At 41.2% G+C, this 16,799-nt stretch overlaps 1 protein-coding gene across 2 annotated transcripts in view; it reads left to right on the top strand.

Annotated features, from left to right (window-relative positions):
* The window catches only part of sos2 (son of sevenless homolog 2 (Drosophila)), a 112,430-nt gene that overhangs the window by 55,746 nt on the left and 39,885 nt on the right, over window positions 1-16,799 (top strand). For both annotated transcript variants that reach the window (XM_080202637.1, XM_080202638.1), the window contains exons 6-8: window positions 1,486-1,629; window positions 4,318-4,428; window positions 12,030-12,128. In XM_080202637.1, the coding sequence (XP_080058763.1) occupies window positions 1,486-1,629; window positions 4,318-4,428; window positions 12,030-12,128 (354 nt within the window). The remainder of the gene's footprint in view (window positions 1-1,485; window positions 1,630-4,317; window positions 4,429-12,029; window positions 12,129-16,799) is intronic.

The raw sequence follows: 16,799 nt of genomic DNA, 5'->3' as shown, positions 1-16,799 counted from the left end.
CTCCTATACTCAATGTTCTGACCAATGAAACCAAGCATGCCGTATGCCTTCTTCACCTCTGTGTCCACCTGTGACTCCACTTTCAAGGAGCTATGAACATGTACTCCTAGATCTCGTTCTGTAACTCTCCCCAACTCCCTACCATTAACTGAGTACATTCTGCCCTGGTTCAGTATATCAAAATGCATCCCCTTGCATTTGTCTAAGTAAAACTCCATCTGCCATTTGTCAGCCCACTGGCCAAATTGATCAAGATCTTGTTGCAATTGGAGATAACTTTCTTCACTATTCACTATGCCACCAATCTTAGTGTCGTTTGCAAACTTACTAACTATGCATCCTATATTCTCATCCAAATCATTAATATAAATGACAAATAACAGTGGAACCAACACTGAACACTGAAGCACACTGCTGATCACAGGCCTCCAATTTGAAAAACAACTCTACAACCACCCTCTGGCTTATGTCAAGAAGCCAATTTTGTATTCATTTAGATACCTCACCCTGGATCCTGTGAGATTTAACCTTATGCAACAACCTACCTTGTGGTACCTTGTCAAAGGCCTTGCTAAAGTCCATGTAGACAACATCAATGGTACCACCCTCATCTACCTTGGTTAAATTTGTGAGACATGATTTTCCACTCTCAAAGCCATGCTGACTGTCCCTAATCTGTACTTGGATCTCTAAATGCCTGTAGATCCTGTCTCTCAAAATACCTTCCAACAAGTTACCCACCACAGATGTGGGGCTCACTGGCCTGTAGTTCCCAGGCTTTTCCCTGCAGCCCTTTTTAAACAAAATAAACATTTGACACTCTCCAATCTTCAGGCACCTCGCCCCTGACTATAGATGATTCAAATATCTTAGCTAGGGAACCCGCAATTTCCTCCCTAGCCTCCCACGATGTCCTAGGATACGCTTAATCAGGTCCCAGGGATTTATCTGCCTTGATGCACTTCAAGACTTCCAGCACCACCACCTCTGTAATATGTACACTCCTCAAGACATCACTATTAATTTCCCCAAGTTCCCTAACATCCATGTTTTTCTCAACAGTAAATACTGATGAGAAATATTCATTTAGGATTTCACCCATCTTGTGTAGATCCGCACATAGATGACCTTGTTGATCCTTAAGAGGCCCTGTTCCCTCCCTCGTTATTCTTTTGCCCTTTTTGTATTTGTCAAAGTTCTTTGGATTTTCACTGAGAACACAGAGATTGCTCCCGTTGATTTTTCACATGTGAAATTTAAGACCTGTGCATAGGAGGCAGCTGCTGTGTGGCAATATATTCTTTTCAGTGGGAGAAAGAAATGCCAAATGAATATTACTTCTCAACCACTATTCTTCTTGGTGATTGCTTTTTGAGAACGGCTGGCTAGAGATCTGGGAAGGGAAACTGTGTAGTTTATTGCTGTTCATTAGTCACAAGTGACTTGAAAGTAATGTTAAGTCTATGCATCTCTCTTTCCTGATAGGACATTGAAATAATCTTCAGTAACATCTTAGATATCCATGAGCTGACAGTGAAGATACTTGGATTGATGGAGGATACTGTTGAGATGACAGATGAAAGCAGTCCTCATCCATTTGTTGGCAGCTGCTTTGAAGATCTGGCAGAGGTGCAGTACAATAATGATTTTGTGCTTCGGCACACAGTAATGTTTGACTATTTTGTTTCTATTATCCAACAGGAAAATAAAGCTTTTTCTCTGATGTACTTTGAACACATTTTAATTATTTAGCTTATACATCAGCACTTGATTTCTCTGCTCAGATATTGTTGTACATTTGCCCCTAAACAAAATTGTACGTACACTACATGTCGTTCATTCTGGATTTTGGATGATTATATTTTTAATTATTTTCCTATATCCAATACATTTTTAATATCACTTTCTTCATGGACTGGAATTCTATTGTTTTGATTTACTTTGGATGAATGTAATATTACTAAGATTAAAAATTACATTCTTCATTGTTCCTTAAGATGGTGGCACAGTGGTTAGCACTGCTGTCTTACAGCTCCAGGGGCCTGGGTTCAATTCCCGGCTAGTGTTAGTGTCTGTATGGACTTTGCACGTTCTCCCCATATCTGCATGGGTTTCCTCCTGGTGCTCCGGTTTCCTCCCATAATCCAAAGATGTGCAGGTTAGGTCGATTGGCCATGCTAAATTGCCCGTTAGTGTCAGGGAGACTAGCAGGGTAAATAGGGTTACAGAAATAGGACCTGGGTGGGATTCTGGTTGATGCAGGCTTGATGGGCTGAATAGAATCCCTACAGTGCAGAAGGAGGCCATGATTCCATGATGGATTGCACATGCATGTTCCCAAGTGGCAGCCCTTGGAGGTGGGGCGAGGGTGTTTTCTTATTCAAAGAGAGAACTGTGGGGCAGAGAAAACAACCAACACTTGGCTCAAAGGGGTTATCCAGCGACAGCTTATTTGTAAACTGCTTATGCTAAATCAAGGGAAAGGTACCACTGGTTGGCTCAGCATGTTACTGAAATGTATTTCCACCCATTGTCAGGACTCCAACTTGATTAACAAAATTCTGCCTTTGGTTTCTCTCAGCTTTACTGCAAACTAACTTCCTCTGTGAAATGATAATTGTTATTTGTACTGTATCAGTTTCCTTATTTAAGAAAACATTTAAATGTATTTGCAGCAGTTCAGAGGTTTACCAAACAGATGCCAAGAATGGGTGGGTTGCCTTATGAGGAAAAGTTGGCCAGGTTAGATTTGTGTTCACTAGAGCAGTGGTTTGCAACCTTTTCCTTTATGCAGACCACAACATCGTCATCAATGCTTTTGTAGACCACAGTGTACATGAGCCATTTAAACTTTTTTTTTACATAGCCTATGGCTGACAGGAGTCAAATTTGCGTATCAACAGTATTAAAAAGCAGCTATTTCTATTAGAAACATGATGCATCTTAATACTGTGTGCACTCCTGGGTTCCTCACTGTATTAGGGATGTTAAAATTCTGGTGCTAAAGAATTACAGATTTACTAGTTTGACAGGGTCTAGGTTATGAGGAAAAAGTATCCTATTTATCTATCCTGTTCCTGTGTCCCTGTGATCCCTATCCAGATTATCTATTGAATATTGACACAAGCTTGTATCTCAACCACTGATTCTAGAAATAAACTTCATAACCTTCTGCGTGAAGAAGTTATTCCTGCCCTTTGTTCTACATCTTTTTCATTAAATCTTGTACTTATGTACCTTTTGTTCTTGACGCTTGGTCTGGAAATGGTATGCTTCTAACTATCCTGTCCTGTTCTTTCATAACATTAAACATTTTTGTCATGTCACACCCTAATGTGCATCGTTCTAGCAAAATGAAAATGTAAATCATCCTTTGCATTGCCCGGAAGGGGCACTGAGCTCTACCTGAAGTACTGTATAGTATCTGTCAATTAAAGTACAAACATTCTGTCCAATAACATAGTACAGGAGAGGACAAATTAGTTAGTACTTGGGAAAAGAGAGTAAGGAAACTGGGACTAGAAGAGCTAGGGAAAATGTTAGTTTAAAATCCTAAACAATTTAGAACTTTTGAGAAAATTTATAATATAATTACAAATCTTGGTACCAGGTGTACACAGGGAAGTTTAGAATGAGGATGGCATTTAAACAGTTTAAATTTAACTACTTAACACAACCAACAGTTAATATCCAGGAACTCTGTAGCTGGAAAATCTTGGCCAGTTCAAGAGGGTAATGATCTTATTTTTTCAAATTTATTGAGAAAAATTATCATTTTTTTCTGTCTTGAAATTGACTCATTGAACTGCAGACCTGTGCATTTCTGTTACTATTTGTTTTGTCCTTTCCTTCATTCACCTAAAGGCTGACATACATCATGGCCCATTGAAGAATGTAAGCAGGCAAATCTGTCTCAGGCCTTGAATCAAAAGCCCAAAACAGAGTCTCTGTTATTTGCCTTGGAGTAGAATAGCAAAATCATAAACATGAATGTGAAGAACACTTACAATTTTGCCATAAATGACAAGTGGAAATCTTCTTCCTGTATTTTTTTTGTTCTCTTTCTCTCTGGGGAAATTCTCAATCCATGTTTTACACCTCTCCATGGCACAACTAATTTGCTATTTGAGGAAATGAGAATTTCAAAGTAAATGCGTTCATTGTAACTTTTGAAATTGAGTTTGTCATTTTTTAAAATACAAACCTTAACAGCAAAATATTTGCAACAAACTGTATATTTATTGTACTGTGCTTACAATTAAGCAAAATCAATATGTAGTAAAAATGAAACAAAGTTGAACTTTTTTTTGTGCACAGGAACAAGTATTTGACCCATATGAAGTATGTGCACAAGACATTCTTTCAGTACAGTTTCATGAGCATTTCAACGATTTGATGTCAAGGTCACCAGTAGCCTTTTACTTTCAGGTAAGCTGTTTTGTTCTGCTATGAAACTGACAGATGAATGGAATTCCCAGTTGAAAGGCATAATACTGAAATAGAAAGGAACAGCTAATTTCTAAAGTAATTAGAGATTCTAGGGAAAAATTAACATTTTTGTAAAATCATTGAAAAAGACCCACACATATACTGGTCTAATGAAATCTCCATGTTTCATTACTGCAGAAGTCAATGTCCACATTAATTGTAGTGAAAATATTAATGTGTGCTAATTCAGCAATTGAAATGTTTTGGTCCTCATAATTTTCCTATGCCATTTTAATAATACCCTTTTGTCTTCACTTGCTTTTTCCATCAGAATGAGGCCTCTTCTGAATTGTTTCTGCCTTTTAAATGTTAATACACACTTTACAAAGATAAGTAAAGGAATGCAGTTTGTAAACGCAGGATGTGTGAATTGTACATTAATGTGATATGTGGTATACTATTTTGTTTGTAGATCATAGAATCCTACAGTGCAGAAGGAGGCCATTCAGCCCATCAAGTCTGCAGTGACCGCAATCCCACTCAGGCCCTATCCCCATAACCCCATGTATTTACCCTAGCTAGTCCCCCTGACATTAAGGGGCAATTTAGTATTGCCAATCCACCTAACCTGCACATCTTTGGACTATGGGCGGATACCAGAGCACCTGGAGAAAACCCACACAGACGCGGGAAGAACGTGCAGACTCTGCACAGACAGTGACCCAAGCTGGAAATTGAACTCAGGTCCCTGGCGCTGAGGCAGCAGTGCTAACCACTGTGCCACTGTGCTGCCCTTGCTTATCCTGGCTTATTTAATCACAAAGTATTTCAAATTGTTAATCAGTTAGACCTGGCCAAAAAATTGGAATTTGAAATATGCTGAGGTATCTTCAGGTGGTTTAGCTGTCCTCACAGCAGCAAGTTTTGCTCATTCATAACTGAATGAGAAAGTTTGATACAAAAACAGGGTTCTTCCATTGCCAGTCATAATTATTGTAAATTTGGATAATCTTCAATGGGTGGTATTTTACCAGAAGCAGGGAGACATTGGATAGTTTGCCTATCCTTAGGCCAGTTGAGTAACAAATTAATGGTAAGTGAAAGTAGGTATACTTTTTGTGGGCTGATTGCAGGGTCTGGGATGGGGTGATCACCTTCTGGTTTGGGAACCCTTTGACAAATGGAGACTCTTCCCTGTTCCCCAAAACCTGTACTCCACACTACTTGGCAGAGCTTGACAGCATTGCCCTGGTGAAACACCCCACTGACCTTTGAATTTGTGTTAATGGTTCCTTGGTATTGTGATTGCCTGCAGTTCCACCAGTGGCCACCACTCCTGTGCTGCTGGGAGATGAGAGTTGGCAGCTACTTATTGGCTGGCATATCTTGCAGGCGGGACTGTCTTGCAGATGGTGGAGGAAGGTAGTGTGGGGTTGGGGGGGAGTTGGTGGAAGATCAGGCTCACCTCTGATTTTAAGGGGGATTAGAATCAGGCTCACCTCTGATTTTTAAGGCATGATGGGTACACCGCATCCATATAAAATTCACCCCTATATCTGAATGATGGTTTGATGTGGGAGTCAGATACAGGAGGTGGAGTCCTAAGAGCCTCAGTCCCTGAATCTGCACAACAGGTTTGAGATTCTTGCTCCCAGTGTGGACAAGAATGAGGTCTTGTCCGCAAGGTGGACGAGCAAACTGCCCATGGTACCTTGGTGCAGGGAGCGGTTGAAGTGGGGAAGTAAAGAGAAATGTAGTGGTGATTGGGGATAGTGTAGTTAGGAGCATAGACGCTGTTCTTTGTGACCGGGATAGAGAATCCCGAAGGTTGTGTTGCCTGCCTGGTGCTCGGGTCCAGGATGTCTCATCTGGGCTGCAGAGGAACTTGGAGTGGGAGAGTAAGAATCCAGTTGTCATGGTTCATGTAGGTGCCAGTGACATAGGCAAAACAGGAACTAAGGATCTGCAGAGGGAGTATGAAAAACTAGGAACCAAATTAAAAAGCAGATTACTATCTGAGCAAATTGGCACAGCGTCAATAGGATTAAGGAGGTGAATGCATGGCTCAAGGATTGGTGTGGGAGGAATGGGTTTGAATTCATGGGGCATTGGCACCAGTATTGAGGCAGATGGGACCTGTTCAAATGGGATGGTCTTCGTCTGAATCGTGCTGGGACCAGAGTCCTGGCGAATCGTATAACTAGAGCTGTAGATAGGGCTTTAAATTAATTAGTCAGGGGGAGGGTGCAGGGGTACGGGGAATTACAAAATCAAAAGTAAAAGAGAGGGTATGAGTGCAGGTTAATGTTCAGGACATTCCACTAATTTAAAGGAGTAGAGGGCATGGGAGAGCTAAGTAGCATTTCTACAAATCGGGTCCAGATAAAGGCTGGCATAAAGACACTTGACCTGAATGCACAAAGCATTCGAAACAAAGTGAATGAGTTGATGGCACAAATCAGCACAAATGGGTACGATCTAGTGGCCATTACAGAAACGTGGTTGCAGGGGGACCAGGACTGGGAACTGAATATCCAGGGGTATCAGAAGGTATTTCGGAAGGAGAAACAGGAAGAAAAAGGAGGTGGGATAGCTCTGTTAATAAAGCATAATATCAGGGCGGTAGAGCCGTTATAGGCTCCAAAGAGCAAAACGTGGAATCTTTGTGGGTGGCGATAAGGAATAGTAAGGGGAGAAAGTTACTGGTGGGTGTGGTCTATAGGCCCCCAAATAATAACTTTGAGGTGGGGCAGGCTATAAACAAGCAAATAATTGATGCATGCAAAAACGGAACAGTGATAATCATGGGGGATTTTAACCTGCATATTGGTTGGTTGACTCAAGTCGGACGCGGTGGACTTGAGGAAGAGTTCTTAGAATGCTGTCGGGATTGTTTCCTTGAACAGTATGTTACAGAACCTACGAGGGAGCGAGTTATCTTAGATCTGGTACTGTGTATTTCCTGGCCCATTCGCCCAGCCTATCTAGATCCTTCTGCAGACTCTCCACACCCTCCGCACAATTTGCCGTTCCCCCAATCTTGGTGTCATCAGCAAATTTCGACACCCTACACTCGGTTCCCACCTCCAGATCATCTATATAAATGGTAAAAAGCTGAGGCCCCAGCACCGACCCCTGGGGCACTCCACTAGTCACCATCAGGAATGGGCAAATGGAATTTAATGTTGGCAAGTGTGAGGTGGTCCACTTTGGTAGGAAGAATGGTAGGAAGGACTATTACTTACGGGGCGAAAAACTGCAGCAGGCGACGGTGCAGAGGGACCTCGAGGTCCTTGTGCATGAGTCGCAAAAACCCAGCTTGCAGGTGCAGCAGGTGGTCAGGAAGGCGAATGGGATGCTGGCCTTCATAGCGAGGGGGATTGAATATAAAAGTAGGGAGGTCTTGCTGCAGCTGTATAGGGCATTGGTGAGGCCGCAGCTGGAGTACTGTGTGCAGTTTTGGGCGCCGCACCTGCGCAAAGATATTTTGGCCTTGGAGGAGGTTTACTAGGCTGATACCGGAGTTGAGGAGGTTGAGCTATGAGGAGAGGCTGAATAAACTGGGCTTGTACTCGTTAGAGTTTAGAAGAATGAGGGGAGATCTCATTGAGACGTATAAGATAATGAATGGGATGGATAGGATAGAGGTGGAGAGACTCTTCCCGCTCAAAAAAGACAGTGGGACTAGGGGGCACAGCCTCAAGATAAAAGGGGGGCGGTTTAGAACGGAGTTGAGGAGGAACTTCTTCACTCAAAGGGTGGTGAATCTCTGGAATTCTCTGCCCGTTGAAGTGGTGGAGGATGCCTTGCTAAATATTTTTAAGACGCGGGTTGATGGGTTTTTGATAAGAGAGGGGATTAAGGGTTATGGGGAGAGGGTGGGAAAGTGGAACTGAGCAGCGACAGATCAGCCATGATCTTATTGAATGGCGGGGCAGGCTCGAAGGGCTAGATGGCCTACTCCTGCTCCTATTTCTTATGTTCTTATGTAATGAGGCAGGTAGAATTAGGGATGATCTTGTGAGGGATCCTCTTGGGATGAGTGATCACAATATGGTTGAATTTCTGATACAGATGGAGGGTGAGGGTGAGATCTGATACAGATGTAGGGTCCCAAACCAGTGTCCTCTGCTTGAACAGAGGGGAGTATGATAAGATGAGGGCGGAATTGGCTAATGTAGACTGGTGGCACAGACTGGTTGGTAGGACAGCTGAGGAACAGTGGAGGATTTTTAAGGAAATCTTTTTCAGTACTCAGCAAAAATATATTCCAGTGATGAAGAAGGACTGTAAGAAAAAGGATAACCAGCCGTGGATATCGAAGGAAATAAAGGAGAGTATTAAATTAAAAACCGATGCGTACAGAGTGGCTAAAAGTAGTGGGGAATTAGAAGATTGGGAAAGATTTAAAGAACAACAAAGAATGACTGAGAAAGCGATAAAGAAAGGAAAGATAGAGTATGAAACTAAACTAGCTCTAAATATAAAAAATGATAGTGAAAGTTTTTACAAATATATAAAGAAGAGGAGAGTGGCTAGACTGAATGTTGGACCCTTGAAGGACGAGAGGGGGGATTTAATGGTGGGAAACGAGGAAATGGCTGAGACTTTAAGTAAGTTTTTTGTGTCGGTCTTCATGATGGAGGACAGAAATAGCTTACCGAATATTAAAGATAGAGGGTTGGTAGGAGATGAGGTCCTTAATACAATTACTGTTACTAAAGAGGTAGTGTTTGGTAGACTAATGGGACTGAAGGTAGACAAGTCCTCAGGACTGGATGGAATGTATCCCAGGTTTCTAAAAGAAATGGCAGAAGTAATAGCGTTAGTAGTTATTTATCAAAATTCGCTGGACTCTGGGGAAGTGCCAGTGGATTGGAAGACAGCTACTGTTACGCCACTGTTTAAAAAAGGTAGCAGACAAAAGGCGGGTAACTACAGGCCAGTTAGCTTAATGTCCGTAGTTGGGAAAATGCCAGAATCCATCACTAAAGAAGAAATAGCAGGGCACCTAGAAAAGAACGGTTCTATCAAGCAGACGCAGCATGGATTCATGAAGGGGAAGTCGTGTTTGACAAATTTACTGGATTTTTATGAAGATGTGACTAGTGCGGTAGACAGAGGGGAACCGGTGGATGTGGTGTTTTGAGATTTCCAGGTGTTCGATAAGGTGCCTCACAAAAGGTTGCTGCAGAAGGTTAGGATACACGGAGTTGGGGGTAAAGTGTTAGCATGGATTGAGGATTAGCTATCTAACAGGAAGCAGAGAGTTGGAATAAATGGGTGCTTTTCTGGTTGGCAGTTGGTGATTAGTGACGTGCTTCAGGAATTGGTGCTGGGGCCTCAACTGTTTACCATATACATAGACGATCTGGAGGGGGGCACTGAGTGTAGGGTAACAAAGTTTGCTGTTGACACGAAGATGAGTGGAAAAGCGAATTGCGTGGAGGACGTGGAAAGTCTGCAGAGAGATTTGGATAGGCTGAGTGAGCGGGCAAGGACCTGGCAGATGGAGTATAATGTTAGCAAATGTGAAGTTATCCACTTTGGAAGAAATAATAGTAGGATGCAATATTATTTAAATGGTGAAAAGTTGCAGCATACTACTGTGCAGAGGGATCTGGGGATCATTATGCACGAATCGCAAAAACTTGGTCTGCAGGTGCAGCAGGTGATCAAGAAGGCAAATGGAATGTTGGCCTTTACCACGAGGGGGATAGAATATAAAAGCAGGGAGGTCTTGCTGCAACTGTACAAGGCACTGGTGAGGCCGCAACTGGAGTCTGCAGTTTCGGTCCCCTTATTTGCGAAAGGATATACTGGCCTTGGAGGGAGTATAGAGAACGTTCACCAGGCTGATACCAGAGATGAGGGGGTTAGCTTATGAGGAGAGAGAGACTAGATTGGGCCTGTATTCGTTGGAGTTTAGAAGGCTAAGGGGGGATCTTATAGAGACTTACAAGATAATGAAGGGGCTAGATAGGGTAGAGGCAGAGAGATTCTTTCCGCTTAGAAAGGAAACCAGAACTAGAGGGCACAGCCTCAAAATAAGGGGGAGGTCAGTTTAGAACAGTGTTGAGGAGGAACTTCTTCTCTCAGAGGGTGGGTGAATCTCTGGAATTCTCTGCCCATTGAAATGGTGGAGGCTACCTTGTTGAATATGTTTAAGTCACAGGTAGATAGATTTCTGATTGATAAAGGAATTAAGGGTTACGGGAAGCAGGCGAGTAAGTGGCACTAATCCACTTCAGAATAGCCATGATCTTATTGAATGGTGGGGCGGGCTAGATGGCTTACTCCTGCTCCTATTTCTTATGCTCTTATGTTAGGTAAATTTTCTTTGTATGCCATGTAATGTTGCTGCAGATTTTCTGGTATTGCTTTTTGTATCCCTTTTCTGAAGTAACACTTAAAATTTACAAGGTATTCTTACATCTGAGTTTGGTCTTTTATCTCAAAGACTATTCTTCGTTCTACAACTGACAATCAACATCTGACATTTAATTTCTTACTAACTACTCCTTTGGGCTCTCTTCCACATTTACTTGTAGTTCCTCCTTTGGCAATGTGCAGTTTTCACATGTTTAGAATGGGAAATATCATTTTGTGTGTTTCCAAAATATGAGCAATCTGCATGCCTTGACTTAGAGTAGTACTTGCACATACTAAGAAAGAAACAAGCCCAAAAGGTAAAACCAATGAAAATTGTGCAATGACCAAACTTACAGTAGGAAAATTCCCTATAAAGGCCCAACCATTTGGGGGAGCCTCACTTGCTCCCCTCCTTCACCAGCGGTGTTGGGCCGTCCTAACGGGGAGCTATAGTAAACCCCACTGGAGGAGTGAAATGGCTGAGTGGAGTAGGGGGGCTAATATTAAAGTTGTATTAAAATCAGGGTCTGAATATATAATACAGCTCCGTGCCAATTTCCTCAGACCTGAACACCCAGCGCGAATTGTCTGACGCTAGTATTCCCAGCCTTCCGTGCTAAAAAATCAACACAACGGGATAGGAAAATCGCCCCTCCTATTGTCTTTTGTTTAAGAAAATGCAATGTCTGTTGAGCTTCTGACTGCCAACTACACAACCCAAGGAAACTCTAAAGAGTAAATGTTCTTATCATTGGTATTAGATGCTCGTCATGATCAGAGATCAAAGTAGTTCAGTACTACTTGGCTTTTTTAAAAATAATGTTGCCATTGACATACAAGCAGAAACAATGTGTTGATTTGTTGTCTGTTGTGGAAATCTAGCATTGTAGTTGATGCAATGACCCAGATACTTTGCTGTTGTTATGTTGCTATACTCTGTGCAAGAATTGAGCTATTGTTGCGGTGAGATTACCTGATAAACTTTCCATTTCAATACTGGGTAAAAGAGCATAATATTGAAAAGATTGTCTTAAATATTTAATTTTGCTTGGATTACAGGTATATTACATCTTTTTAAAAGCCTGCAAATAAATTTATTTTAACAATGATTATTTCCACAGATCTAACATTCATATTGTATTGTTTCATCGTTCTTTTGTCATATGTTACAATGTAATGCAAATAAGTTGCAGAACTGTTTTTTGCTAATTATCATTTTTACTTTCTAGTCTATTGCTGAAGGATTCAAAGAAGCTGTTCAGTATGTACTTCCACAACTACTTTTAGTCCCAATTTATCATTGTTTGCATTACTTCGAACTGTTGCAGGTAAGACATTCTGCAATGATTTGATTTAGTATGTTGAATTACAATGTTACCAAGTGGAAAACTGAATGTTTTTTTTCCCACGAGATGCTTGTTAAATTGTTCGGTTGTCTTGAAATGGAAAATAATTTTTATTTCCTTTTATGCCATTAATGTAGTGTAGTTTTTATATGGAATGCTATAATGTTTCATGAGGATGTCTTGTGGCGCTGTAGGTAGCTTCCTTGCCTCTGGGCCAAAAGCTCTGAGATCAAGTCCTACCCTAGGACTTGATGGCCAAAGAAGGTATGTTCATAACACAGCCAAACAGGTTGCTTATCAATTTGCAGAGTTCTTTCAACACGTCAGTGGCGGGTGGTAAGAGCAGAGGAGACTCCTGGTCAGCTATGCTTGATGTGGTATAGTGCTCCTCAAGCTATTAGCCTTTGGCGACAGGTAAGCGACTTGTACCAGGTAAAACTCACTATGGGAACAAATAAAAATCTGCGTCGTGCACCCACAGGTGTGGGAAGAGATACAACAGCAGCGATGTTGTATGTGAATATTCAGTGTGAAGCTGGGCTTGGCTTAAAATGATCACTAACAATCAGTGATAGTGCTGCCATCTTCTGACAACATACAATTTCAAACCTGATGCAATTTCCATTTTGGAGCTTCCTAGAAGATGAATGCTGTTTATTTATAAATACTTTTGTTCCCAGTTTAAAAAAATAATTTTTAAGATAAATGTGATAATTGAGATTTTAATTAGCAGGAGATGTAGGCTGTAGTGCTGTTAATCTGCTAAATTACTGAATTGGAAAATTGAAGTGGTTAAGCAGATGTTAACAGCAGACACTAAAGAAGTACTTAGTGTTTTATTTGTTCTTGGGATATAAGCGATACTGGCAAGGTCAGCATTTATTCCCCATCCTTAATTTCCTCAAAAGTGGTGATGAGCCTCCTTCTTGAATTGCTACAGCCCTTCTGGTGTAGATGCACCCAAAATTCTGTAAGGAACAGAGTTTCAGGATTTTGTTCCAGTGACAGTGAAGGAAGACCAATGCAATTCCAAGTCAGGATAACGTGCAACTTGGAGTAGAACATGGTGTTTTCATTGTCTTATAGTTGGCAAATCTACTAGCTTGTGGATTTGGAAGGTGCTGTCAAAGGAAGCTTTGCAAATTGCTGCAGTGGATCTTTATGCTGGTACTATCCACTGGTGGTGGAGGAGAGAGTGAATATTTACAGTGATGGATGGGTTACCAATTGAGCAGGCAGCTTTGTCCTGAATTATACTGAGTATTTTTGTTGGAAGTGCACTCATCCAGACGAGTGGAGTGTATTCCATCACACCTCTGACTTGTGCCTTCCGGATTTTGGGGACTTGAAGTGAGTTCCCAGTTTCTCACCTACTCTGGTAGCCACAGTATTTATATGGCTAGACCATTTCAGTTTTGGATTAAAGGTAAGCGCTAGGATTTTGATGCTGGGGGATTTGGTGAAGAAAATGGTGTTAAATATCAAGGCAAAATGGTTAGGTACTGTCTTGTTGGAGATGGTCATTGCTTGGCACTTATCAGCCTATGCCTCAATAGTGTCCAGGTCTTGCTACACATGAAAATGAATCGCTTCAGTATCTGAGGAGCCATGAATGATGCTGACATTATGCAAATACCAGCAAACATCCCCACTTCTGACCTGATGATGGAGAATAGGTCACGATGAAGCAACTGAAGACGGTTGGCAACTCTAACAACAGCATTCAAGAAGCTCTGCATTGTTTAGGATAAAGCAACCTATTTGATTGGCACTCCTTCCATCACCTTCAACATTTACTCCCTCTACTAACAATGAACTATGGCAGCAGTGTACACCAAATATATGATGCACTGTAGCAATTCACCAAGGAATTCCTGCAGCAGTGTCCTGAGGCTGAGGTGATAGGCTTCCAGGAATCAATAACCATCTTCCTTTGCGCTAGGTTTGACTCCAGCCCGTGGAGTGTTTTCCCATTGACTCCTGTTGTGCTAGAGCACCTTCGTGGCACATTCTGTAAAATGATCTCTTGATAAAAAGGGCAGTCATCTCCATGCTGGAATATGTGAAATATGGGGTTATTTGTGAACATCAACCATTTAAGATTGCTGATAGGCTTCATATGTATTAAGTTCCTTGTTAAAATATGATGCAGCAGCTGCCTGTCATATTGTTTTAAGTTCTCCAGAAGATCCTTAAGGGATGCTTGATTCATTTGTTTCACATTGTTGACAGCAAAATTAAAACCCTGAGGAGTGTAAAAATAGTTCACTCTAAATACTGTTGATAAGAATTTAGGAGCAACCTTTGGTTTTGTGGACTAGCTGATACCATCTTGTGCCAGGGATATGTCATTGAAGATCTATTCTGGGAACACTCTAGCACCATATTGTAGGATTTGTAGGTGGATGTAAACAAGATGAAGAGGAAGAAAGAATAGCAAAGAGATTAAAAGCTGTGAGAAAGAAAAATAGGAAAGTAAAGAACAGAGCCAAAAGAGTGAGGGATTAAAAGGACTAAAATTGCATGAAATTCCAAAGGGTATATGTGCATTCATGCTTTGTTAACTAGTATGGAACTAATCACTTAAATTCATTGTTTTGCAAATACCTTCTAATTTTGATGTTCTCAACATTTACATTGTCAGGATGCATTTTTTAAGTTCTTGCTCACGATGTGGGCATCACTAGCTAGTCTAGCATTTGTTGCCTATCCCTAATTGCCCTTGTCACTGTCTTAAATTGCTGCAATCCATGTGGTGTAGGTACACTCAGTGCTTTTCAGGAGGCGGTTCTAAGATTTTAAACCAGTGACACTGAAGGAACAGCAATATAGTTCCAAGTCAGGATGCTTTGTAGCTTAGTATGGAATGTACAGGTGATATATTACCATGTATCTGCTGCTATTGTTCTTCTAGGTGATATGGGTTTTGGGTTTGGAAGGTGTTTCTTCAGAAGGAACTTTTCAAAATGCAGCAAACAAAATAACAACAGAACTTATTCCAATTTATAAATTAAAGAAAGGGATTCATAAAGAGACATCATTACTCCAAAGTTGGAGCCTCATCCTGGGCCACTCCAAACTCTCTACAATTCTAGATAGTTCCTTATTTATACTGAATCAGTTGTCAGCTGACTATTACATCACTCTGTGATTGGTTCCATGTTTTACTGGATCAGTTGACCATTAGTTACAATACATCCAACACAAATTTGTCACTGGTTACATTCTAACAGAAGGAACTGTCAAAGAAATCTTGGTGAATTGCTACAGTGCATCATATATTTGGTGTACACTGCTGCCATAGTTCATTGTTAGTGGAGGGAGTAAATGTTAAAGGTGATGGAAGGAGTGCCAATCAAATAGGTTGCTTTATCCTAAATAATGCAGAGCTTCTTGAATGCTGTTGTTGGAGTTGCACTCATTCAGGCAAGTGTATAGCATTCCATCACACTCCTGATTTGTTGACAGATCTTGGGAAGTCAGGAGGTGAGTTACTCTCTGCAGAGTTTCCAGCCTTGTAGCCACAACCTTTTTATGCTCGTACAGTTTAGGCAATGGCATTGTCATGGGGAGATGTTAGATTCCATCTTGTTGAAAATGGTTATTGCTGGGAATTGTATGGCCCAAATGTTACTTGCCGTTATCGGCTCTTGCCTGAATGTTGTCCAGGTCTTGCTACATTAGGAAACAGACTGCTTCAGTATCTGAGAAAGTGTGAATGGTGCAATCATCTGTAAATATCCCTACTCTTACCTGATGTTGGAAGAAAGGTCATTGATATAGAAGCTGAAGGTGGTTGGGCCCAGGACAGTACCCCGAGGAACCCTGCAGTGATGTCCTGCAAACGAGTTGATTTACCTCCAACAATCACAACCATTTTCCTTTGTGCCAGGTATCAGTCCAACCATTAGAGGATTTTCACACTGATTCTCATTGACGTTTTTGCTCAAGCTCCAGTTTGGCTGTTGAAGTTTTCCATTTGTATTGAGCTCCTTTCTGTTCTTCTCTTTAAAGGCCTATTTGCAAACTTTAAAGCCTATAGTGAAACAAATGAATTACGAATTGAGGAGCAACATTCCCCTTAATGTTATTTCCTGTTGCGCGCAGCACTTAATGTTCGCAGCACTTTTATATCTGTTGTGCAGTATCTGAAAGGAGATGACTTGTGTGTAACCTGCACAGCAGCTTCTTGGTTGCTGGGTAACCATGAAGTTTGCCCAGTGGATTGGCATCAATTGTCTATTTTTTTGCAGGTAATTTTGCGCATTGTCCAAATGGCCATTTTATTGTATGTAGTTTTAATCATATGTTAATAGCCATCAGTTGATTAATTTTATCAAATAATATTCATCTATTCTTGCAAACAAATCTCTTATTAAATAGTGTTTTTCTTCTCATAAAATCATCAGTCAACAAGTGCAATCAGTTCAATTATCCATTCATACGGATAAGTGGTGTTCATTCATCCATTGTCTAAAGGCACTTAAAGAGCCAGGCCCTGATTGATGATGCCCAGACAATATGAACTTTTGACTCCATGGGGAAGAATCTTAACTTCCAACAGCGAGTGAGTGTGGGAGATGGTAGGGGTTTAAAAAGTCTAAATTGATAGTATGTTGGGAAGCAAGCTCCAACCTGCTGACCTCTGCATTT

This window comes from Carcharhinus amblyrhynchos, chromosome 14, assembly GCF_965287045.1.
Source record: "Carcharhinus amblyrhynchos chromosome 14, sCarAmb.v2.hapA, whole genome shotgun sequence".
NCBI classification, from domain to species: Eukaryota; Metazoa; Chordata; class Chondrichthyes; order Carcharhiniformes; family Carcharhinidae; genus Carcharhinus; species Carcharhinus amblyrhynchos.
Note: the sequence above shows the minus strand (reverse complement) of the source record. Positions and strands in the feature narration are given on the sequence as shown.